At 31.8% G+C, this 27,921-nt stretch overlaps 1 protein-coding gene across 1 annotated transcript; it reads left to right on the top strand.

Annotated features, from left to right (window-relative positions):
• Positions 1–20,428: 20,428 nt before the first annotated feature.
• On the top strand, positions 20,429–22,475 carry LOC125813843 (bidirectional sugar transporter SWEET14-like). The gene is made up of 6 exons (XM_049493313.1): positions 20,429–20,489; positions 20,825–20,861; positions 20,960–21,170; positions 21,258–21,419; positions 21,685–21,804; positions 22,227–22,475. The coding sequence occupies exons 1-6, from the start codon at positions 20,438–20,440 to the stop codon at positions 22,473–22,475; spliced, it is 831 nt and encodes a 276-aa protein (XP_049349270.1). The 5' UTR covers positions 20,429–20,437.
• Positions 22,476–27,921: the final 5,446 nt, after the last annotated feature.

Genomic DNA, 27,921 nt, shown 5'->3' with positions numbered 1-27,921 from the left:
GTAAATAAAATAATAATTAAGAAAACGATTATAATAATTTTGGTGGATGATTTGGTTCCAAATTTGTTGAGTATACATATAAAATTTCATATAGTAACTGAAAAGAAAAAGGAAGTTAAATATTAGGTATAAGAATTTATTTTGTAAAAATCACACAAATTTTGTTTAAAATTGATAATATCTCACCATGTTAAAAGTATTTTTAAAAAAAGTTATTTTAGCGTAACAACTAATATTAGTATTAATGATTTATTGAGACAAGTACGGAGATCACGAGGACATAGTAATGACTCCAAGTTACCTTTGCTCGTAATTTGGAGACGCACACGCAAAAAAAAAAAAAACTTGTAGACATTGATTTCTTTTTTTGGTTTCCTACTCGGTGTCCGGTATCCACATTGGAGCCTGACTAAATATAGATTCGTGCCGGAAAATCCCACATTGGAGGTAAAGCGCTCCCTAACAAAGGCGACTTTGTATCCAAGGGGGCTCGAACCCGAGACCTCTTGATTAAGGATGAAGGAGTACCTACCACTCCACCACAACCCTTGTTCGTTATATTGATTTCATAAATACTCGAAATGATGTTGTGTGATACATTGTGATTAATCTTCAAATTAACCCATGAATCTTGGGGATATTAAATTTGCAAAACTTAGTTTGAGAGGGTGATTGTTGAGTGCACAAATAAAATTCTATATTAATAATTGAAAAGAAAAGGAAGCTAAACAACTAACATATATCACAGGCATATAAAAATATCTTTAAATTATTTTAGTCGTATAAAAAAAATAATCTAAATCCGCCATCTGATGAAATCCTTACTATGTTTGTCTAAGGCTAGAAACATATTTTAATAGGGTATACAAATCTTGATATCTTATTCTATTGATAGAAAGATTACCACGTAAAAGAATATTATTGTAATGACCCGGACCCAAAAGGTCATTTTTAATAATTTTGAATAGTCATTTATCTATAGTTAATTAATTTGCGGGTAATTTGTTTATTATTAAAAATAATGGCCCAAGTCTAAAATGTTAAAATAGGTTAGTAGGAATTATTACTTTTAATACGTAATTAGTTTAAAGAAAAAAAGAAAGAGGCGGAAGAAAAACCAACCTAGACGTGCGACAGAAAACAAAGAAGCAGGAAAATTCGAGTGATTCAGGTTAGTTCTAATCAAGATTCTTTATAAAATTGTATATATATATGTGTATATCTTAGGGTGATGTTATTGTTAAGGGATATGGTTGGAAATTGTTTGTTTTTAAAAGAAAAGAGACAAAATTGTGTCAGTACATTGTTGGGGTTGAACAGAAAGGAAATTTGAATTGAAAATCAAGGTGGGTATGATTGTTATAGTGAAATTATGTAATCATTGTCATGAATAGATAAGTGTTGGGTTTTCCGTGTGTTTTTCATGGTTCTGCCATGAATTTGCATGACCAGTAGATTTCACAGTTAGTTGTTTCTATTTTAATTATCATATTATAAATTAAATATTTAGTATATTGAGGTAGGTAACTAAATATTGGGTTACCGAATTATATGAATATCATTAGGTTGATGATATATGGAGAAATTGTAACTTAACCCTAGACTTGAAATTTGGAGAAAATTGAAAGAGTTGACATGTTATTGGTATCAAGGTTAGGAACTTGATTATAGATGGAGTGAGTTTTTGGGTCTAGGTTAGACCTATAGTAATATGGGTGTTGTTACTTTCGAAATCTTATCGTGATTATTAATGTGAATAGATTGCATTTATTTGGGAGCTCAACGAAAGTGGAAGGCTCAAGTGCCAGAGTGAATTCTTGATTATTTGAGGCAAGTGGATTTCTAAACCCTTGTTAAGTGTATGGAATTCATGTATTTCCTTGTAATATGTGTTTAGGGTAATGAGGCTTGGTGATGGGTTAACTTGTCCACATTGATTAATTCTAATGATGAGAAAGGGATAATAAAAGGCAATGTGATCAATTGTTTGTGTGATGTGTTGAGAATTGTTTGAAAGGCTTGTTGAATCATTGTTGATGTTGTATCCTGATTGTGTTGTTGTGAATTGTGCAATGTTATGAAAATGGTCATCTCCTCATTATTTGTGTGAACATGTCATTTGCATTGTTCTGAGACATGGTTGTGACAAGTGTTATGTGCATTGAGAAAGAATAAGAAAATAAAGAGGATGTACCATTTCGAGGGACGTATCGCGCGCCGCGATGGATACTATATTTCGAGGGACGTGTCGCGCGCCGCGACGGATACTATATTTCGAGGGACGTATCGCGCGCCGCGATGGTTACTATTATCGAGGGTCGTATCGCGCGCCGCGATGGATGCATGGACAGATATGTCCCCCATGGGTCCCGGACTGAGAGACAGCGGGTGTGTATCATTAGGTCAGACATGCATCACTATACTTGACATTGCATTTCATTGCATTGCACTTCTTTATTATTGGTGAACTTGATCTTGTGTGTTGCTGATCTTGCGAGTGCCTTTCTATGAAACTTGTGACTGATGAATATTGTGCGAATTGCTGAAGATATGCAATTGTTAGAATGTTGTTGTTGAGATATGTGCTTGTAAATTGTGAACTGTTAGGTTGGGTTGGTTTTATACATATTGTAGTTATGAAGGTTCGGTTGGGGTGTAAGGAGTACTTGTGTTCTATCCCCTTAGCTCGTGTTTAGAGGTTTACTTGCTGAGTACCGTGTGGTTTGGTACTCACCCCTTGCTTCTACAAATTTTTGTAGGTTACGAGCCTGAATTTTTGTGGTACTTGTCATTCTCTTCTTTTCCAAGGCTTCTGGGAGATTTGTAAGGTAGTTGTTTGTCTTCTCAGCGATCCTTCTTACTCCTGTTTATGATCTTGTTCTACTCTAGAAACAATGTCATATGAGACTTGTATTTTTCTTTTGATTTAATTGTAATACTTTAGAGGCTTGTACACGTGACAACCAGATTTTGGGGATATATTTGAGTTTAGTGTAAAAAAGTTTCGCATTTTATTGTAATGGTTGAGTTTTAGGCTGACTTGTCTTGGTGGGTTAAGACGAGTGCCATCACGTCCATTTTTGGGTCGTGACAATTATCTTCTTCATGCAATCGACAACTAACTATAACAACCTACTATTTCAAAAATCAATCCTAACTTGTTCAAAGGTTTGGCAAAAGTACCTTTTATGGCAACAAATTAAATACTCCTAATATTTTATACAAAAATACAGTAGAAATAGAGTTTGTTTCTTGAGTTTCTATGTCACTATTTAAAAAATATATGATTAGCTACAAATTTTATCGATAATCTTTATTTAATTCATCACTAAATAACTTCTATCTAATTGAATTTTAGTATAATCTGTCGCTAAATCATAAATAGATGGAATTTTTGTTATTTTTATAAAAAAAATTGTCCATTTTTAATGTTTTATTTTATCGTAGTAGTGTGTTAAAATGCAAGGAGTTTTAATGATGAGATCATGTGGTTCCACATGTAACCACAAACACAAAGTCTGTGACTTATTACTTGGGTAATGACAGGTGACATTTAAAAAACAATATATATATAGAGATAAAGTGCAATACCCTTTTGCTGATGACAGTTTATAAGTTCGTCTGGAACACTTAATTTGAGGAGATATATAGGTGTTCACGATCGATTTTAGAGTGATAGAAAATAAATTGTAACTATAAATAAAATATAAAAGATTATAATTTTATTAATAAATAATATGAAAATTGTTAGCGGGAACGTGAAAGTAAAGAACAAGGAAGAACAACAATATTTAACGTGGTTCGAATCAAAATGATCCTACATCCACCAAAGAACAACTGCACCAATATTTATTTCACTTTGCAAAAAATACAAGTGAAATACTACAAGAGAGAACATCAAATGCCTTAGAAGGTGAGAAGACAAGTGAGAGGATGTTTTAAAAATGAATTAAGAGTTACCTATTTATAGGAATGAATTCTTCATATTGATGTCATCCATGACATCACTATGTGTCAAAAATGTCTAGGTTAAATATGTGAAGCCATTTTATGGTTTATCTAAATTTCACCTACCAAGATACTATCTTTGACTTTTATTTTGTACTAATTATTTTCCTACCAAATCTTCGTATTAATTCATCTTCCATTGAGTTTGATTCCACAAGGACCAAACCAACTCTTTCAATCTCCACCTTGGTTTGCGTTCCAAGCATGTTGTAACGACTCGAAAAAATGATAGGATGAACTAGAGCCTTGACGTTTGGGTTAGTGTAACCTTAGGTTGATGTTTACGTTGTTTTAAAACATAAATGGATCAAGGTGGAAGCCTAGGGTGCAACTAAGGGCCTAGGCTAGCAAGATAGGGTGATAGAAGCCTAGTTCATTGAGGAGATGTTTGACGATGGGTTGTTTGATCGCCCAAGGGATTGGGCGAGTCACCTTTGTGCCTTGTGTTCGCCTAGTTGGCTGCCCTTTTGGCCTAGCTACTGGACAAAAGGGTGAGCAAAAGGGTAGCTCACCAACCAGCTTGGCGTGTCTCCCTTCTCCCCCTCTAATCGCCCATTAACCAGCCCTTTGAGTGAGCCACTGGAACAAAGGGCGAGCCAAGGGTGCACTTGGCGAGCCCAAGTGTCCAAATGGCGAGCTCAAGCGGGCTAGGGGTTAAAATTTTAAGTTGAAACTTTAGGGTCCTTAGTTCTTTTCCAAAATTGACCCTATACTATTCTATTCTTTTCCTAGCAACTATAAAACCTTTTTAGACCTAAATTCCTTCATTTAAGTCACTCCAAATAGAATCAAAAGAAAACCCACCTCCTCTCAAATATTTCTCTCACTACAATCCTCCATTGAAGAAGGTCAAGAACTTGGAGCTAGGGTTTCGATTCAAGGTCGTTTCTTCATCAAATTTCTTGGGGAATCTTAGCAAAGGTATGGTGATCCTTCATCTAGGGTTAGTCTTCACACTAGAGTTAATTTCAAATAAGTTTTCAAAGCTTTCAAGTTCATGAAATTTCAAGGGTTTTACTCAATCTCATGGGTTCTTGCATCAAACATTTTTAATGATAAACTATGATTCTATTGATGTTTAATTGATGATTAAAGATGATTTTTCTCCTTGAACCCATGATTCCTCTCAATTCCTAAATTGTGATTTATGAAGTGGGTTTGTTGATTATGAATAAATGATAATAGGTTTATGTGTAGATTGATTTAGATTATTGAGTTGTATCAATATCTATGTCTACTTATGGTGAATTGAGAATTTGTGATCATAGCCTTGAAAGGGAAAGTTTGACCTAATTTCATGTTAATGTACAATTGAGCTTGAATTGTTGATCCACTTGAAATGTGAAGGTGTTTACTTACTATGTACATTGTGATCATTATCATGTTATTGTATATGTGAGTGTATAATGTGAAGGATTTACATGTGACTCAATGATAGAATGATGAACATGTACTCAATGTATTAGTTTTAGTATTGAAAGGTTATTTCTCAATGTGACACTCATAAATGATAATGATGAATGTGAAGGGTTTCTATAATATGAATGTTGAATTTAGAATTGGTAGGCTTAGGCATCCTCTTCTCGAATAATGAATGTATCTTGACTTAATGTCTTAATGATCATGAATCAGTAGACCTAATGTTGATAGCCCTTTCATAATTGACTAATGAATGTGTTAATGTCTTGAATTGGTAGACCTAATGTTGGTAGCCTTTCTATAAATGACTAATGAGGTATTTTAGATTATGATTTGAATCGGTAGACCTAAAGTTTGTAGCCCTTCATAGAGAGTCTAGAAGCTTAAGGGAATGTGAAACCTTGAAGCGGTAGGCCTAATGGTGGTAGCCTCATTCTTGTGTGAAATGATGAACCTAGAATCGGTAGACCTAATGGTGGTAGCCCTCTCTAGGAAGATCAACGAGTTATCCTTAATGCAACTTGATCGGTAGGCCTATTGGGGGCGGCCCTTCTAGGTACAAATACTTAGAGTCGGTAGGCCTAATGTTGGTGGCCCTCTCTAAATACACTAATGTAATGAAACTACTCTACGGGAACTAAGGCTAAGCACCGAGTGGATATAGTTAAGATGGTGTCTCTTCCCAATGAAGAGGCTAGAGTCCAATGAACATCTTTGGATATCCCATAAACTATGTGCCAACATAGGATATGTTTTAGTTCTACCCTTGGTAAGTAGAACACCTTCCACAGTGTAGGGTTTATGACACCCGATTCCATGTCTAGCTTGCATGGTCTATGTCGATTAATGCATATTCCCATCATGTGGGATGTGCACTCTGGTTACTTAATAGGTACTACAAAGTGTAGGTAGTAGTATGGGATGCTATTTATACATTGCACGAGTAGGCTTTGAAGGTACTATAGTGAGTTCTCTAGCCTTAATGGCTAATGAATGAAAGTCCTCTAAATGCATGAATGTGTCCTAAATGATTCTAATGAAGAATGTTGACCTATTGTCTAAATGAAATGATGAATGAGTTACTTAACATGTTATGTTGAAATGTAAAGGTTCTTGTCTATTGTAGCCTTGATGAATGCCTAGGTGTGTATGAAGAGGTTGTATGGACGGCCACTTCATATCTTACTTAGGTGTGTCTTATGGTAACTTTAGATACAGATCCTAAGATGATAAAATTACTTACTTGACGAATACGCTGATGTGTTGTATGTTGGTACTAGTTGAGCATGAATACTTGTAACGTGATGCATGATAAATGATGGGTTCATTTTGGTGACCTTATGTGGTACCTTGGTGTGGATGGTGGTATGGGACGTTATCTACACATTGCACAAGGTATAGCTTGAGGGTTACTTGAAGTGAAGGTTCAAGGTAAAGGTAAAGGTTTATATATATATATATATGTGTGTGTGTGATTGAGTTCAAATGTTAAATGTGACTTGTATGTTGGTTGTGACTTATATTATGCCTCTATTGTTCAAAGTTCATGAAGTTTTACCAAATGGCATAAAAGCATGACTTTTAACAAAATGTTCCCTTTGAGCATGTTTTTGCATAGTCATCATACTTAGACCATCTCCAACCCATCTCTATTTTACTCTCCATTCTCTATATTTGGAGAGTAAAATAGAGAATGGGTTCTCCAACCACTCTTTATTTCACTCTCTATTCTTCAATTATAGAGAGGTGAATAGTAGTTCTCCAAATTTGAAGAACTACTATTCACCTCTCTATTTTACTTTTTGAATATTATAATATTATTTCTATTATATTACTAATTGAGTCCTTTATCATTTGTAATTATTTTCTAATGTAACATAACATTTAAAAATATATTATCAACAAGTTACTACTTCCGCCCAAATTAATAATTTTTCTATTTTATTTTTTAAAAGATATGGTCACTTAAATATGTAATTTAAAGTTATTTTAATATTATTTATATTATATAAGATTATTAATTATGTCTCTAATATTTGTAATTATTTTCTAAGTAATATAACATCTAAAACATTATTGATAAGTATACTACTTCCATCCCGAATTAACAATTTTTCTAATTTAATTTTTAATTATTTTTTTTGTCATTTAAATATGTAATTTAGATTATAATTATTTTTCATTATGAAGTATGCACAAAAATTACATGATAATTCAAACAATCTACTTGTATGTTATAATGATAAATTATTAAACTACACTTTTTAAAGAGCAATCAAATATTTGATGCAATAGTTCAAAATGGAATAGGGGAAGTAAATTAGTACACGAAATAATTGGATACAAGATGAAATTGTTAATTTAAATAATTTTTAGCTACACATAAAAAATAAGGACAAAAAATGCTTATTTTGAACTCCGTAAAACATTAATAGAACATTCATGAGTAGGGGTGTGCAAAAACTGAACCAACCGATAAAAGTGTTATTGGTGTATTGTTATTGGGTTATTGGGTTAACGGTTTTTTAATGGTTTTATAAAAAAATTATTGGGTTATCGGTTCGGTACTATTTTTACTTTTACATAAATAATATATATTAATCTTAATACCTTAGTAGTTACTATCTTTATCCTTTAGCCTTCAATTCACACTTCACAATGGCTTTGAGTTCACAGTTTCACATTATAAAAAACGTTAAAATCTAAAGTAAGAACCATATTCCTCTTAATTTCTCTTTGTGTTATGCTTGTATAGTTCTTTTCATCTTTGTTATTATTGTTTATATTTTATGAGCATTTGTAAAGTTACATTATTGTGTTTTCGCACCAAATTTATTAGAAAAGTCATATATTTGTTTTATAAATATTTTCTTATTGGTTAAACCGAAAACCGAACCGTTAAGGACCAAAACCGATAAAAAATATATTATTGATTTGGTTATTTGTTTAACATATTTAAAAACCAAAAACCGATAAACCGAACCGAACCGACCAATGCACACCCCTAATGAGAGTAACCTAATAGTCTTAAAAGTGGAGTATTTATGTAAAATTTAAAATAAATTTTACGATAATACAATATTTATGATGCAATTATATTTCATAAATGAATTCATTTTTATTTGAATTGTTCATTAATATGTATTATATATAATATTTATTGCAATTTATGTTATTTAGAAATTTAGAATAAAATATAATTTTATATTAAATGAAGAATTTGATAAAAAAATAAAATTTTGTATTACATAAAGATTATAGAGTGATTATTTGCAAAAAGAATAAATTATTTATATTATGAAATATAAATAATAATATAATATTGAGGAGAGAGAAAAAGATTCATTTTTAGAGAGTAAAATAGAGAATTGGGTTGGAGTTGGTTGTCTGAAAAAATAGAGAACTATATATTTGGATAGTAAAATAGAGGATTGGGTTGGAGATGCCCTTATTACTTAATTGTGCTAACCCATTCTTCTTCTATGTTTTACTACAAGTGTAGGTTCTGACAAGTGATCGTTCCTAGCTTGAGTTGAAGTTCTTGGATAGAGTTTTCCTCCAAGACTTGGTATGTCTTCATAGTACGAGGACAAGGACTCTTATGTTTCTAGTTTCATTATGTTCTAAGACTTTTGTTAAGACTCGATTGTAAAGGGTCGTGACCCTATCTTGTTAAAGTTGTCTAAGGATGGCCATGTGAGAATTAATATTTTCGCTGCTTTATAAATGAGATTTTAATAGTTGGTCTTAAATAAGGTTTTAATTCCGCACTATTTTCTATTGTCTATGCAATGAATGATCTAAGAGGCATGTATTAGACCTCTTCGAGGTCGAGTACGCCGTGTTACGACTAGGCGGTGCTCTCGGGTCGTGACACATGCGTATAAACAACTCCGGCCAAAACTTCTAAGCTTACTGGCAATCTCATTGTAAGAAATAAGAAGAATCAAACCTTTGTTGAACATACTAGCTCCACCTAGCAGTTGTTCCCCCAGAGTTACATCATTTGATGCATACTCCCGCCAAGTCCTTGCAGTGTGCAAACTTGGCAAGCGGGACTATATTCGTCAATATGTCTGCAGCGTTATCGTTTATGATAACCTTTTCAACCTTGATAGCTCCCTCTTCTACGACATCTCGAATAAAATGGAATCTGACATCAATATGTTTGGTGCGCTCATGAAATCTTTGATTTTTAATCAAATGAATAGCAGTTTGACTATCACATCTTAGAGTTGATTCCAACTGAATCGAACTCAATTCTGCCACTAAACCTTTCAACCAGATAGCTTTTTTCACTGCTTTCGTTGCAGCCATATATTCTGTCTCTGTTGTAGACAAAGCGACAATCGACTGTAAAGTCGATTTCCAACTAATGGCACTACCAACGAGAGTAAAGATGTATCCAGTTGTGGACCTTATTTTATCAAGATCCCCTGCATAGTCAAAATTTACATAATCGAGAATTGAAATACCTTCACTTTTCTGGAAGGTTAGGCCAATATTAGGAGCTCCTTTGGATATCTCAATATCTGCTTCACAGCTTCCCAATGCCTTTCCCTGGATTTTCCATGTATCTGCTTACCACACTTACAGATTGAGCAATATCTGGACGTGTGCACACCATAATATACATAATGCTGCCAACTGCGCTCGCATAAGGAACCTTTGACATATGCTCCACATCATCCATAGACGGAGGCATTTGTAACTTTGAAAGCTTGAGATAAGAGGCTAACAGTGTACTTACAGGCTTGCTCATATGCATATTAAATCTCTCAAAAACCTTTTTGATGTACCTCTTTTGAAAAATATGTACAATATCGTCTTCTCTTGAAACCTCTATTCCAAGTATTTTATTTGCAACTCCCAAATCCTTCATGTCAAATTCCTTGTTCAACAGTTTCTTCAAAATATTTATCACTGTGATGTTGTTAGCAGCAATAGGAATATCATCAACATAGAACAATACATAAATCATAGAGTTACCACGCATCTTCTTGTGATGCACACAACTATCAAATGCACTCCTAAAAAATTCATGTGTAGTCATGAATGCATCAAACCTCTTGTACCACTGTCTAGGGGATTGCTTCAAACCATACAAAGACTTCTTCAGTTGGCATACATGATCTTCTTTTCCTCAGCTAGGAAACCTTCAGGCTGATCCATATCGATCGTCTCTTCTAGATCACAATGTAAGAAAATAGTTTTGACATCAAGTTGTTGAAGGTCTAAATCAAATTGCGCAACCAATGCTAGTAGCACGTGAATTGAGCTATATTTCACGATTGGAGAGAAGATCTCATTGTATTCAATTCCCTCATTTTGGCTAAAACCCTTTGCAACCAATCGTGCCTTGAACCTATCATCTTCCACTTTTGAAATACCCTCTTTCTTTCTGTAGACCCATTTGCATCCAATTATCCTCTTCCCCTTCGGCCATTTTAACTAAGACCCATGTCTCATTTTAGTGAAGAGACTTCATCTCCTCCATCATGGCTAACTATCATTGTGCAGTATCTTTGCAAGAAGTTGCTTCAATATACGAGGAGGGTTCGAGATCCTTAATCTCTTCTTCTGCAGCTACGAACACAATGCAATCAGATTTTCTTGCTTTATAAGACGTTCCAATTTCCGTAATTGTCTTTTGCCCCTTCTCTTCACAATTGTGTATGGTTCATTGACATCAAGTTCTTCAAGATCTACATTTTTTGACTCATCAACTTGAGTCTCTTGATCCCGTTCCTTGGTAAGCTCCACCGGTAGCTCCACCTGCTCGTTGTTCTCGTTTCTTGATAACTCCACAGAAACTTTAGAAGGATCAGGTATAGAGGATTCATCAAAGGTAACATCTCTACTAACTACAAATTTGAGTAAGGACAAACACCAAAGTTTGTACCCTTTTACTCTATTTACATACCCTACGAATTTGGCCTTCTTAGCCCTTGGTTCAAGCTTTCCTTCATTAACATGGTAATAAGCTGGACACCCAAATATTCACAAGTATGAATAGTTAGATAGTTTGCCTGACCATACCTCATTCAAAGTCTTAAAGTCAATCGATGATGCTGGCGATCGATTGACAATATAAGAAGAAGTATGAACTGCTTCAACCCAAAATACTTTGGACATCTTGGTTTGTGAGAGCATACAACAAGCCTTCTCAAGAAGAGTTCTGTTCATTCTATCGGCAACTCTATTTTGATGTGGTGTGTGTCTGATCGTCTTATGTCTTGCGATCCCATGAACCTTGCAGAAATCATTGAACTCTTCACTGCAAAACTCCAAGTCATTGTCTGTGCGAAGATACTTGATTTTTCTATCCATTTGATTTTCAACCAAATTCTTCCACTCTTTAAATGCTTTAAAAGCATCACTTTTTGCCATCAAGAAACGCACTCAAACCTTTCGTGAAAAACCATCAATGAATGTGAGAATATACCTCTTTCCTCTCTTCGATGGAAGCTTAGAGGGACCCCATAAATCTGAATGGATGTAGTCTACTACCCCTCCCGTATTGTGCTTTCCAGTGTTGAAGCTGACCTTTTTCTGCTACCTTAAGATGTAGTGCTCACAAAATTCAAGTGTGCTGATCTTCTCACCATTCAAAAGTTTGTGGTTGCTCAACATCTCTAATCATCATGCACTCATATGACCTAGTATCATGTGCCATAATTTTTCCTTGTCATAACTAGATAACTGGATTGTAGATGCATTTACAGAGTCAATAATGGTGTTTCCCGCAAGTGTGTAGAGGCCATCCTTCAGCTTTGCCTTCAACATGACTAAAGACCCTTAAGTCACTTTCATAGTTCATCCTTCACTCATATACTTGTAGCCTTGTTTATCCAAAATACCCATGGAGATCAAATTCTTCTTCAGATCAGGAACATGACAAGGTTTTTTAATAGTCCTTACAATTCCATTATGGCAGTGAACACGAACTGAACCAATGCCAACTATTTTAAAAGTTGCATTATTTCCCATTAATACTGTTCATCCACTTGTTTCATAGCTGCTGAACCAATCTCTTCGAAATGTCATATGTAGAGTACAACCAGAGTCTAACACCCATTTGTTGTCATAGACTCCACTATTTCATGATGTTGTTAGTACATAATCATCATCAAAATCATGTACTTGCTCAACAATGGATGCACTCTCCTTTTCTTTGGACTTTGACATAGGGCAATCCGTTCAAAGTGTCACTTTTTGTGACAGCCCCAACACTCCGTATTATTCTTGTTCACACGAGACTTTGATCTGTACTTCGATTTGCTTCTTTCATGTTGGCTAGTACGATCTCTTACAAAGATCCCACTAGCTTCGTCACATTTGTCTCCTTCAAAATGCATTCGCACACACAAGAGTTAAGTGTTTGCCGCACTTGCTCAATGGTGATATGTTTTTTGCTATACATCATTGAATTCTCAATATCACGATATTTAGAAGTCACTGAAAATAGCAAATCACATGCTAGCGTCTTCTCATCTTTTTTAATTCCAGCAGTCTGTAGGTCTATCACCAGTTTTTTGAACACATATAGATGGTCTTGCAATAAAGTACATTAAGTCATCTTAAATGTGTGAATACGTCGTTGTATCAACATCTTTGTTGTTACTGATTGATCTTGGTAAAACTCTTCCAGCCTTTTCCATAACTCTTTGGTCGTCTCATCGGTACTTGTACTCACTTCACAAAGTATGTTAGGTGCAAAGGACAGTTGGATTACAATTAATACATCTCCTTTAATCTTCTCCTTGTCGGAATTTGATGTGTTATCGGGATACTTTTCGTCAAAAGCATGGATTGAACCTTCTCTCCGCAGTAACGCCATCAACTGGATCTTCCAGATATTGAAGTTGTTGCGCCCATTAAATCTATCAATTTCAAACTTCATGGAACTCATCTTTACTTGTTCTTCCTTTTCTACTACAATGTATTTGAAAATACTGAGAACCAAAGTAATTCTTTTATGATGTGGAAGTTTAGACTATGTTGCAACCATAGAGCATACTCAGACAAACCTTGGCTCTGATACCAATTGTTAGCGGAAACGTGAAAATAAAGAATAAGGAAGAACAATAATATATAACGTGGTTCAAATCAAAATGATCCTACATCCACCAAAGAGCAATTGCACCAATATTTATTTCACTCTGCAAAAAATACAAGTGAAATACTACAAGAGAGAACATCAAATGCCTTAGAAGGTGAGAAGACAAGTGAAAGGATGTTTTAAAAATGAATTAAGAGTTACCTATTTATCGGAATGAATTCGTCCTATTGATGTCATCCATGACATCACTATGTGTAAAAAATGTCAAGTTTAAATATGTGAAACCACTTTATGGTTTACCTAAATTTCACCTACCAAGATACTATCTTTGACTTTTATTTTTGTACTAATTATCTTCCTACCAAATCTTGATATTAATTCATCTTCCATTGAGTTTGATTCCACAAGGACCAAACCAACTCTTTCAAGAATAAATATATTTTTCTTGGATTCTTCTCTCTGAATTTTTCTCCGTGATTTTAGGACGACGTTAATCACGTATTTCTCAAATGTAGAATTATTTGGATCTCTTTGTGTATCTACTGATGTATTTGATTGTGAAGAAGAGTCTGATTATATCTTGATTATTTTGTAAATATTACAAAAGTTTATAGGATATTTGAGATGTCTTTTTTAAAGAATATATTACCCTTATATAAGCATTATATTATCTAAGGTTTAAGGTAAAGTAGTCTCCAAGAACCTTAGCTAAAATTGGATTCATCTCATAGAGTCCACAAAATTTTGATATCTACAATATGTAAGTACATAGTCAAATATTTAGGAGTCATTTGATAGAGTGTATAAAAATAATGTTGAAAGAATATATTAGTAATGCTTGTATTAATTATACTAATATTATTTCTTATGCAGTGCTTGATTACATGTATTAAACATCAAATACTTTGCATAACTTCTATTAGAAAAAATGTTTTTTTAGTAAAATACTCTTCACACTCTTCCGCTTTGGGAAATGAGAAATGTCTTGAGATCAATTTGAGGGGTAGTTATGTTATTAATCAATCTAATACATATGTTGAAATTAAACCCTTTGTATTACTAATACATGCAAATTCATGATATTAGTAAGAATTCGAAGTCAAAAGGGTAATTTTTTCCTTCAAAAAATAAAAACGGTACATCAAATATATTTTTTAATCAAAAGGAAAAAATCGCTCCTGACGGAGCGATTTTCTTCTGAAAAAAATTGTCGTTATTAAAAGAAATAAAAATCTCTGCCTTAGCAGCGATTTTCTCAAAAAAAATAATTTTTTTCTCTTTAAAATCGTTGTTATAGTAGCGTTTTTTTAAGGAATTAATTTTGTTTTACATAAATCGCTGCCCTGGGCAACGATTATCGTTTTAATCAAATAAATAAGAAATTTGAAGTTTAATCGCTGCCATTCAAGTGCGTTAAAAAGTAAAAAAATAATTTAGAATTTTGTAAATTAAAAATTAAAATAAATCTGTAAGTACACTACATTTATATTATAACTATATTGTAAATTTATAATAAATAATTGATTTGACCTATAGCAACAATTTAACTTTAAAAAAATAAAAAAATTTGATCAAAATCATTGCAAATGCTGCGATTTATTTAAATTTTTACTTTTTTTTAATATAAAAATGCTGCTATAGTAGAGATTTTAAAGAAAAAAATAATTTTTTTTGAGGAAATTGTTGCTAAGGCAGCGATTTTTATTTCTTTTAATGAAACGGCGTCAATTTTTATCAAAAGAAAATCGCTCCGTCAGTAGCGATTTTGTCCTTTTAGTTAAAAAAATTTTATGTTCCGTTTTTGTTTTTTGAAGGAAAAAAATTGCTCTTTTAGTTCCGAACTCATATTAGTAATACACATATCAATACACAATAAAGTGCATAACTAATGATACGTAGGCTAAAAAAATGTACAAAATAAAATACTAATAATACACAAAATTAATACATACATTATTTTTTAATTTCTAATATACTTTACCAATGACCCGTTAGAGATATTGTATCGTAGGTACATTAATATTGTATTTGTGTAGTGCTTTTTGCTAATGAAAGATGCAAGTTATAGGGGCATTCAAGTACTGTTAAATAAATACTCATATATATAATTTAAAAGAGAACAAAAAAAGTTCTGCTATGTGTTTGAGCACTTGAAGGGTCTCGAAAAAAAGTAATAACAATTAAAAAAAAGGTAAAATGACCTGGAAGACCCTTATACTTAACTTTGTTTGTCAGTTGAACTTTTATACTCACGATTTTGCCAATTGAACCTTTAAACCCACTAAAACGCAATATTTAAACCCCTTTCTTATTCTATGTGTGTGAGTGTAGCACAACCGCTTACACATGAAATTTCACGTCATTTTGTAGAATTTCATATCATTTTAAATGCCACATAAGAAATTAAAGGCTACAAATAAAAAAAATAAAAAAAAGATTGCACATTAAAATTTTCAGTATCATGTTCTTCATATTTGCTCATAATTTAGCACTAAATTCATGTCAAATTGGTCTAATTCTTCCTATTTGACATGAATTTTTTTTAACTAAAAGCTTACCAACACAAACCCAATAATTTTTCTTCATAATTTTGAATTAATTTCATAAATTCACAAAATCCATTTGTTATTCTTCAATCTTCTTCATAAAGTTTTTCAACTTTTCAGTATAAATCATTACTCTTCAAGATTTCAAAATTATCTAACCTTCAATCTTTCACAAACAAGATTCGAAAACCTAGATTTAAGAAGTGTGTAAATCGACCAAGATTCATAGAGAAGAATTTTGAATTTTAAAATTAAAGAAACTAAAATGGTTGAGATAAGAGATTTGGTTAGGTGGGGTGAAAGGTGGGGGCGGGTGTTAAGAAGAAGAAGAAAGGGGTGGGGTAGGGTGGGGTGGTGGGTGATTTGAAGGAAAAAGGAGAGGGTGGGGGCTGAAGGAAGAAGAAAGTTAGAGGCGGGGGAGTGGGATGGGACAGGGGATTGATGGGTTGACTTTTTCTCTTTTTTAATTTAAATTATTTTTTTATGATTTTTAATATAAAAAATATATATTCACTCACTTTAAGATGCGTGCAGTCAAATATTTTTTCATCTCAGCAATATTAGTGCCACATAAGTTCGGTCAATGATCAAATATGTTTAAAATATTGTGTTTTAGTAAGTTTAAGAGTTTAGTTGGCAAAGTCGTGAGAATAAGGGTTCAACTGACAAATGGAACCAAGTACAAGGGCTCCCAGATCATTTCGCCTTTAAAAAAAAGAGTATTATATAGGGTAAAGTGCTGAATTATTGGAGTAAAAAATAAAAAATAAAAGGTGAAATAAGATTGCGTATATTCTACTCCCTCTGTCTCTATTTACTTGTCCACTTTTCCTTTTATAGTTGTTCCTAATTATTTGTCAATTTTAACAAATCAAGAAAGAACAATCCTTTTTTACCTATTATACCCTCAATTAAATGATTAATTACTTTGAAAAATGTAGAACTTTTCATCTACTTCATAATTAATATAGGTAAAATAGTAAACTCATTATGTCATTAATTATTTTCTTAATACATGTGTCAATCCAAAAATGGACAAGTAATTAGGAACAGGAAATACTTTTTTCAAAGCTTATTCATAAATTATTATGTTGTATTTAATTGATGAAATTACATAATTAATTCACTTAGAAAAAAAAGAGGGGTGTGGGGGGGATTCATGTCAACCATGGAAAACTAGCGAGTCAAAGAAATGAGCAAAATGTGTGATCACACGTCAAAGAATGTTATGCATCTAAATAATCGGCACTTTGCAAGGTATTATCTAGAAGGTTAAATGATCACTTATTTTGTAACAAGATAGTATACTATTAGGATTTAGGGGTGATAAATAGGCCAATATTAACTAATAAAGTAAATCACTTGAAAATAAAAAAAATATCTAATCTGCCCATATTGGATATGAATAACAAAATGGTTAAACTATCACGAGAATTTTAATTATGTCACACTCACACCAAATACAATATATATTACGAGAATTTAGTAAATGGTCTTATTCTTTTTTTTTTTTTGGCAACTTAAAGGTTTTTTTAGACAACGATCTATAATTCAAGGATCATTTTTAAGTAAATTGAAATTTTTATATCATAGCCTAAAATTTTGTGAACATTAGACGATATTCTAATATTTTGTCCGTTAATCAGCCACCCATATATTACTTGATCGTTCGTTACACACTGGATCCATTTGTTTAAGCTAACACATTTATTTTGTGGCGTCTATAGCTAACACATTTATTTCATTTCTTTGACTAGCTAATTTTCCATACTTAACATGATTATTTTGCTTATTGAACAAATTATATTGCCATCAAGTACGTGACAGTTAGAATTAAGGTTATGAAGTGCTGTCATCCAGCATAGTTTCTATCAAAGGGCTGTTAAGCTGACTAGGTTAGCTTAGATACTGGGTTAAAAGCACCAATTTTTTTAAAGTTCCTAGGTCTAATTAAATACTTTTATCTAACAACCAAGATCTATGGCTTTACTTTCGTATCAAATATTTACGTCAAATCAATATATCAGATATATACATGATATATATATTAGAATATACTTAACTATTATTTTATTATAAGTAGTTAATGTGTATTTTTATTTATTTAATTAATTATTTAATTATAATAATTTAAATTGATTTAACGTAAACATAAATATTTACCACTTCTTTTTCTCTATCCGTTATCAGATCTCCTATGTAACTGTAATTTTCTTTTTAAAAAGTACTAGCTTCTGGTAAAAGTTCAATGGACTAAAAGTTCAGTCCTCCAAAAAATAGGCCAATATTAACTAATAAAGTAAATCACTTGAAAATAAATAAAATATCTAATCTGTTCATATTGGATATGAATAACAAAATGGTTAAACTATCACGAGAATTTTAATTATGTCACACTCACACCGAATACAATATATATCACTAAAAAGTTTCTCGAGCTGTTTTTTTTGGCAGCTATTTAGTAAATGATCTTATTCTTTTTTTTTGCAATTTAAAGATCTTTTTGGACAACAATCTATAATTCAAGGATCATTTTTGAGTAAATTAAAAATTTATATCATAGCCTAAAATTTTGTGAACATTAGACGATATTCTAATATTTTGTCCGTTAATGAGCCACCCATATATCACTTGATCGTTCATTACACACTGGATCCATTTGTTTGACAAGTTCTTTTGTGGCGTCTATAGCTAACACATTTATTTCATTTGTTTGACTAGCTAATTTTCCATACTTAACATAATTATTTTGCTAATTGAACAAATTATATTGCAATCAAGTATGTGACAGTTGATCATTTTCAACAGAAAGTCTATTTTGACAAAATAAAAAATGACCATTAAATTCAACGAAATTAAAAGATCAAAGTTACTTAGGAATTGTTTAATTAATTAATTAATCCCATCATTAAGGGATGTTTTTGTCATTTTGTTCTTGGAAACAGAAGGTTATGAAGTGCTGTCATCCAGCATAGTTTCTATCAAATGGCTGTTAAGCTGACTAGGTTAGCTTAGATACTGGGTTAAAAGCACCAATTTTTTAAATACTTTTATCTAACAACCAAGGTCTATGGCTTTACTTTTTCAGTAAAAGTTTATTCGTATAAAATATTTACGTCAAATCAACATATCAGATATACACATGATATATATATTAGAATATACATAACTATTATTTTATATAACTAGTTAATGCATATTTTTATTTATTTAATTAATTATTCAATTTTAATAATTTAAATTGATTTAACGTAAATATCGAGTAAATATTTACCACTTCTTTTTCTCTTTCCGTTATCAGATCTCCTATGTAACTGTAATTTTCTTTTTAAATAGTACTAGCTTCTGGTAAAAGTACAATGGACTAAAAGTTCAGTCCTCCAAAAATAGACGGCCACGAAATGCTATGTCCCATTCCTTTTTCGAATTAAGTTACATGCATCGTTATCTTAAAAGATCTTTTATATTATTATTTATTATTAAATTTAAACCGTAATAATAATTTTTTTGTACTTTTTATTAAATTATCAATTATCTTCATTATTTTTTAATTTATAATTACCTAATTAATGACCCAATTTTCAACCCCCCCTCCCCCCGCTCTGTTACTTGTCGTGGTTCGTTTTGTTTTTTAAAAAGTTAAATGGTATGAATTTTGATCAATATTTTAAGATGTATTCTTTTATCATATTAATAGAAAATTTTCATATAGTTTTAAATATCTAAATTTTAAATTTGTAATATTGAATTAATCTAATTCAATTTTACTTTTAGAAGATTAGTTAAATTGACTCTCGTGAAGTAAAATGTGACAGATAAAAGAAACAAAAGAAGTATCGTTTACTGGTCAAAGCGTAGAACTTAAGTCTCAGGTCTTGATAAACGATTTGAGAAATTAAAAAAAAAACGTAATTATCTTTTTTTGATATATTAAAAATGATTTTTTTTTAAAAAAAAAATACTGAATCGCTAAAAGCGAAGGAGATAAAAGAGTTTAAATTTGCATGTACTATCGCCCAAAAATACCTATCTTAAAATATAGAATTTAAATATTATTGTTACCTAATTATTACTGTCTAATGGTGTGAAACTGTTTATTGACGGTGCTTAAACGAATTTTTAATATTTAGTTTTGCTAGAGTTGCGGAGGAGATAGGAGTTTTCCAGCTAGTTTAATTATATTTTTTCTAGTTAGTGGGGGCTAATATATAGTATCAGCATTTTGTCGTGCTTAAGTAACAAATCTGTGCATAAACTCTTCTTCATGTATATACTATAAATATGTGACCATCATCACCCTTGTTTATCATCAACAAACACTCATTAGCCTTTACATTTTACTCTTAATTTTAATTTTAATTCTAATCTTCTTTCTTAGAGAAGAGAAGAAAGAAAAGAAAAAATGACTAGTGTCTCTCATACTCATCCTTTGGTCTACACCTTTGGCATTTTGGGTAAAATTTCTATCATATTTTCATGTGCATGACTCATAGCATAGAATCAGCAACCAATTTTACTGTTTAGCTATGGAATTTATCTGTCAATTTATAGTAGTGACTCTTTTCAAGCAAGTTGGTTCTATTTTGTTTCTATTAATATGCTCTTACAAATAACAATCAATAGTTGGATCAAGTATATCTAAACTAACTCCTACTAATAAATTATCACCTCAAAATAAATAAAACTATAAGTACATGCATTAAAATAGATTATTTTTTTTTTGTTTGAGAAATATATATAGGAGAAGTAATTAATTAATATATGTCGTTTCCATTTGACAATGTTGCAGGTAACTTAGTTTCCTTCATGGTGTTTATTGCCCCAGTGTAAGTTATTTCTCCAAAAGTAATTACACATATAAACTTTAATTTATACACATATTTTTTTTTTAATTTTAATTTTTTAACATATTATGATTTTGCAGGCCAACATTTTACAGGATCGTTAAGAAGAAATCATCAGAAGGGTTCCATTCATTACCATATGTTGTTGGATTATTTAGTGCAATGCTTTGGATTTACTATGCAATGGTTAAAACCAATGTTACACTTCTCATCACCATCAACTCTTTTGGTTGCATTGCTGAGACCATTTACGTCGCGATTTATTTTACTTACGCTACAAAAAAAGCAAGGGTATATATACATATAAATTTCATATATGTGTGCCTATTTAATTGTAACGCGATTTTGTGATTTATGAAATTTGAAATTGTCTTGCAGATGAAAACACTAGGACTTGTCCTACTGTTGAATTTTGGTGTCTTTGGATTGATTCTTTTCCTCACACAAATTTTATGCCAAGGAACAAAAAGAACTGAAGTTATTGGATGGATTTGCATGGCTTTTTCTATCAGTGTATTTGTTGCTCCTCTAAGCATTATGGTAATTCACTTTGAATATAAACATATAATATATATATATATATATATATATATATATATATATATATTCGTTATACAGAAAATAGGATAGGTAAATCGAAGCCTCACTAATAAGGTAAAAGTTCAGGTCGCCACATTGATGCTTTTATAGTTAGGGGCTTAGGGTTTTCTTTAAATTTTAAATTATGATAATTTAGTTATTTAGTCCCTTCACATTTCTCTAATTTACACCATTTAATTCTCTCTCTTTTTTTGTAAAATTGCAGGGACGTGTAATAAGGACCAAAAGTGTGGAATTCATGCCATTTAACTTGTCATTTGCTCTTACAGTTAGTGCTGTAATGTGGTTTCTGTATGGTTTACTTTTGAAGGACGTCTACGTCGCGGTAAATATATATTCCCTCAGTAACAATTTATGTGACATTTTTTATTTACTATTTGAGCTTTAATCGTCAATTTAAAATATATGTTTTCATTGAACTGTAATGAGAAAGATTGATACTTAATTGTCTTAGTACTTTTTGTGTTGCTTTTAAAAAATTCAAGTATATTTTTTTAAAAGATGTTGAGTTGATCCAAAGCAACACGAAGATTAGTCAAATTGACTCTCAATCAGTGAAAAATGTCGCAATAAACACACTAAATGTCATCTAGGATAAACAATTACATATATATAATTATTGTTTAGATGACCTAATAGGATTATAAGTTAAATTGGCTTAACATAATTTGTGCCCATATATTCATGTAACTAATGTATGGTTTTTTTTTCTAATTGTTGTTCTTCCGGCACATAATAAAAAATCAGGTACCAAATATACCAGGAATGATACTTGGAGTGCTCCAAATGATATTATATGGAATATACAGAAATTCTAAGTCAAACAATGTCGCAACAGAAAAAGAATTATCTACTGTGGTAAAGGTGGATCAAGAGCAGCCCACAAAAGTCAATTGCGAAGTTTATCCAGTTAATATTTCATCCTTGGACAGTGAAAATGGAGAGGGTAAAGATGCTAAAAATCTTGAAGATTCCCAAATTTACTCTCAAGTTTAAAAGACTTCAAAAGCTTGGGAAGACATTAATACTTTGGAGGGTGCTACTAAACTAATCCTTATAATTGAGGGCCCTTTTCTGCAAGGTTTTCTTTAAAAACTGGGCCTTAACTCTATATCTACATTGTTCATGGTCCAATTGTATGTAATGTACTATTTTGTGATTTAGTGAATATCCATATTTACAAAGTAACTAGGAGTTACATGATTTCCAAATTTATTTGGAATACTACTAATCACGATATCATGTATGGTTTACACGTTATATATATATATATATAAAATATTACTTCGTCCTGTATTTGTTATTCTATTTCTGAATTCTCATTTGTGATTGACACCCACACAAACACTTCTGTGGGAGAACCACTACTACGACCCAAATCAAGCAAATAATCTAAAAACTAAGACATTTAAGTCAACACTAAGGAAATAAAAATAGAGTTCCCATAAACTATAACAAAAGTTCACAATAATAACTAACAATGCGGAAGAATAACCCAGAACCTGAACGTCAATGTACCAAAACACCTAACAAAGATCCAAGTCTAAACAAGAAGGGATACAACCCCAACTAATGAACTAATAACCTAGCTAAAACAAATGTCTACGTCCGGAAATGGTGGACATAGACGAAAGAGAATTTCATGGCAGCCCGGAAGAATTGGCTCACCCTTCAATTCGAAGCGACAATCACTGATCTTCTAAGCGAGGTCTGTCAATAGCCGCTTGAAGATGTCATGTACTCAACAAAAATAAGAGCAAGTGCAGAATCAGTACACAACCATGGTGTACTGGTAGGATCACGCGGCTATCTCACTAGTGCAACATAAACAAGTCAAACAACATTATAATCACATGCATACATATCAACTTATACAATATCATCAACATTTACGAACAATGAACAACTTCAAATTTTATGTCAAATCATTGGTACTCTCATGGAACCCAAACCCAAACAGTTAACATGCCGGTACGTGGCAACCGATCCCATATTTATGCCGAAATGTGGCAACCGATCCAATTTTTATGCCGAAACGTGGCAATCGATCCAAGTTAGTTATGCCAGAACATGGCAACCGATCCCATTCACACACCACAATCACAATCACAAGTATATCATCAAGATCATACATTTAAGTCATGATTTCATGGCATTCATCAATTCTCTATCTCATTTACAACAAGTGTGATCAACATTGCAACATTCATACATATAAAAGTATCATAATGAAGCAAGAACAAACATACATCACACAATCATAGAATCACAACCATCACCTACCTCGAACAAGCTTGAAACCCTAAGAAACTTGATCCTTCCCTTTCCGGATTCGTTCCGCTTGCTTTTGGTCTACAAACAATCAATATAATACGAGAATCAATAAACAATCATTAATTACCCAGATTACTAACAATTCTATGAACCCTAGATCAACCCATGATCCCAACTATCCAAATTAGGGTTGTTTCCACCATAAAATCTATAACAAAACCCTTCCCCATCAATATTCACCCATTCTATTACGTTCTACGGATCGAAAAATGGATTCGGGGACTGAAAAGCTTACTTTTAGCCTCAAGAATGGTGAAAAACGAGTAGGAGTCGCCTGGGGTCGTTCCTTTGCTCAAAAGGTTGAAAAGTGCATAACGAGGTCATTTTGGGGGTTTATTAACGATTTTAATTCGCGTCGGTCCCGCCATAGCGTCCCCGCCAAAGCGTTAAAACCCAGCTCTAAAGCGGCATTCTCGAGGCAGAGGGTTATTTCAAGAATTTCAAAATTCTCATTTTACAACACACCTCTAACCCACAACGCTCAGTAAATATCCTTTACGCTAAGATCTATTTCGGGAGTTCTACTCGTCCGAATTCAATTCTGTAAAGTTGTACAGATTCCTTAACGAGTTATCTAACTACTCATGTAATCAAAATCATAAATGATTCACCCGATTGTTACCAGATTTCCCTACACCTCAATAACTCTGATTTCGTCCAAATCTGGACAAGGTTGGGAAAATCCAAATACTACGAAAAAGTTTTCCGGCCCTAAATTTTCCTCCATTGACTTTTCTATAATGACAGGAACAGGTCATTACACTGAGATACATAACAGACGATCTCGTCCGGCTCCCTCCCATCTTGCTCGCCACTCTCCTATATATCTACCATCTCAGATGCATGCAAATCACATCAAATACATACAATTTTATTATTAGGTAATAAACAGAAAGTCGGATCCACCCTGAAAAAGGTAAATGGAATATATTCCTTCGATCAGTTTCTCATATAAAACCCTTAATAGAGTAAAAAAAAAGAATTGTGAAAAAATTATAGCCAATTAAAGTAATGAAATTAGTCCCGCAGTTAGATATACAGTACAAAATTAGTTTAGAATCAATGTAATGCATTCTGCTTCCTTCAACTGATGCGTCTTCCCAAGTTTGATTAATCTAAATTCATACCATATAAAATATATCAAAAAGAAAATAATTTTTCATCAAAAAAAATTGTGTTCTCAAGAATGTGTAACCTCTGCTTAAAGAATGAAATCAACCCATCACAATTATTCTTGGTGGTGGTGTAATTAATAACTATTTACATTCTGAACAATAATATAAAACTATTTGAGATTAATACTTCTTTCCCATATATCCCTGAAAAAGTACATGAAATGATCAACTATTTTATTATTGAATGAAGTCTAAATAATTTATGTAACCTTTTTACAAAGAATAAAAATCAAGCAAGCGATAGGTACGCATATATAATAATAATTTTTTTTCTGTTTCAAACGTATAGAATAACATTATAACATCACGAGTAAAAAAAGCTATTTTGTTGTCGACGGTAGTGGCATAGCTATATAGATCCAAGGAGTGATAATTGGAACATTTTTTGTCGAAAAATTATATTTTGATGTGTGCTTGTAGAAAATAATAATGTGTATATAAATAAAAAATAAATTATTTAGAGATATATATTAAAATTTTGAATATCGTAAAATTTCTAGCTTCGCCACTGATAGACGGAACCAACTTTATTACTATTAGATAATAGAATTGCCTGTTACGTAGTGTTCCGTGACAATTTCCAATTGTTCTTGTCGCAAGTTGCAACCTGTACAAGAAAAGAGAGAACCCCCAAAATAACAAAATCTTGTTAATTATATTATTATATTAATGGATGTCCATTACTTTAAGGTATACGATAATTTCCATTATTATGTAATTAACTTCTCCACCTTCATAATCTTTGTAATAATCTCTCACACTTTCGTAACCTTTTCAATATTCTTGGTTAATACATCATATTTGTGACTATCTTTATATCAATGTTTTTTATGTAACAGTACTATAAATACAAATATATGAGTTTATATTGTACCCACTTGAATAGAAAGAAAAAAAAAGCTCATTTTTTTCTATTTCTAATGCTTTTTTTTGTCTCCATCCAGTATCAGATATCCACACTGTAGCTCGACTAAATTTGAATTTGCACCAAAAAGTCTTTAAAGTGCTCCTTAAAAAAGAAACTCAATATTCAGAGAGACTCAAATCCAAGACCTCTCATCTTTTTGTATTGTTTCTTGTTTACTCTAATTTTATAACCAAAATATAATTTATAGTGTTTTGTTCAATAATTGAGAATATACATAATTGAATTCGAAGGCATGTATTTGGCTGCTGAAATTAGGAGAACTGTAGCCACATAAATCATAAAGGTTCGTCGTTTTATTGTCTCCCACCATTTTCCCTTTTTTATTTTAAAGGGAGAAGGGAATAAATCTTATCCAATTTAAAGGAAAAAAAGAAGTTCAAAAGACAATAATATTATACACAAATTTAGGCATTACTAGAAAATATTTCTATTGCGCATATTAATTTGGACACACTATTTAATTATTCCAAACCACTATATATAACAAATAAATGATTTATAATTACAGTTATATCATATTTAGTGGTAATAATAAAATATGAGTATTTTATGATCAATATTTTATATAAATGCCGCTAAAGGCTTCAATGACTTTGAATGCAATGATACTAACTCAATTGCCGCAAAATATTTTTGCAAAAATAAATATTGCTGCTAAAAAAAAATATTTTAACACTAAATATCACTATAACAATTGTATCTTCGCCCCTCAAATTTAATTTGAATTTAATACTTCATCCATTTCAATTTATATGATGCACTATTTGAGATTTAACAAAAAAATTGTTGATCTGTGAAATTATTGTAGTCTTAAACATGCTTGATATAAAAAGTTTAAAATTAAATTATTCTCAAAAATTAAAATATATACTTCTTTTATACGGACTAATAAGGAAATATTGTTACATTAATAGGAACATGAATGGAGGGAGTTGATATATAACAATTTCGGATTTCCATATATGATCGTTGATAGCGATGGTTTTGAAGAAAAAATTTGATTAAAATCAAGTTGATAAGGTGCAATTTGCAAAATATGGAAATGTATACATTAATATGTCGAATAATTATCAAGAAGACTAATCCCATGATAAATGGATTATGGTGGTCTTCACACTTTTTTGTGAAACCTAATCCATAAATTTAAAAGCATATTAGCATCAGCCACTTATGATTAACATGTCATTAACATTTTAAATTTGCAATCAATTTCATCATACATGCAGATATAAATATATGACATAATCCACCAAGACGTGATAAGCATACTAAAGCAAAATTCATCAGCCACTCTACCAAAAATGATATTTTCATTGCTCCAAATTAGATCTCGGTCTAACTCGTACACCTCAAAAGTTAGATCAAAAGAAAGAGAATTGTCTAGACCATAAACATAAGGAGACCATTTATCTCATTAACTAACTATGTAAGACTTTTTCAATCTTCAACACTCCACCCCACCTCATGCTTGGGATGGATATCTGAAGTTTGAGCAATATAATTTTTAATTTGGGGTCCCAACATCAGGAGAGATGAGTTCTATTTTAATACCATATAAATTAGGTGTTGAACCTAACTTACACCCTAAATACTAACTCAAAGGGAAGAATATTGTCTAAACCTTGTATATCACCCATCTCATTAACTACCGAATGTGATATTTTTTCATTCTTCATTGAGCCAAAAAACATCTATTATTGGTGCCAATTGGCAAACATTGATAGGTGCGTCCCATCATTTGTTGATTGTTTTTTTTGCTGACTAGGATCACATTATTTGTACACAAAATAAATGAGGATCAAATTAAAACCTTTTTCAAAATTTTAGTGCCATAGTTGGAAGCTTTAGTGCCTCATAGATAGGACGATGACATAATAAAAGAGCAAAATGGGACCTTTTATTTTGGGGATATATCGAACCCAAAAAGGTTTAAGGATCAAAAGGTGTTTTGTTTTGTATACAAATTGAATTATAACACATAAAGCACTAATTGAAATAAAAATTC

Source organism: Solanum verrucosum, unplaced genomic scaffold, assembly GCF_900185275.1.
Source record: "Solanum verrucosum unplaced genomic scaffold, falcon-dt-bn FXZP01000205.1, whole genome shotgun sequence".
NCBI lineage: Eukaryota > Viridiplantae > Streptophyta > Magnoliopsida > Solanales > Solanaceae > Solanum > Solanum verrucosum.
Note: the sequence above shows the minus strand (reverse complement) of the source record. Positions and strands in the feature narration are given on the sequence as shown.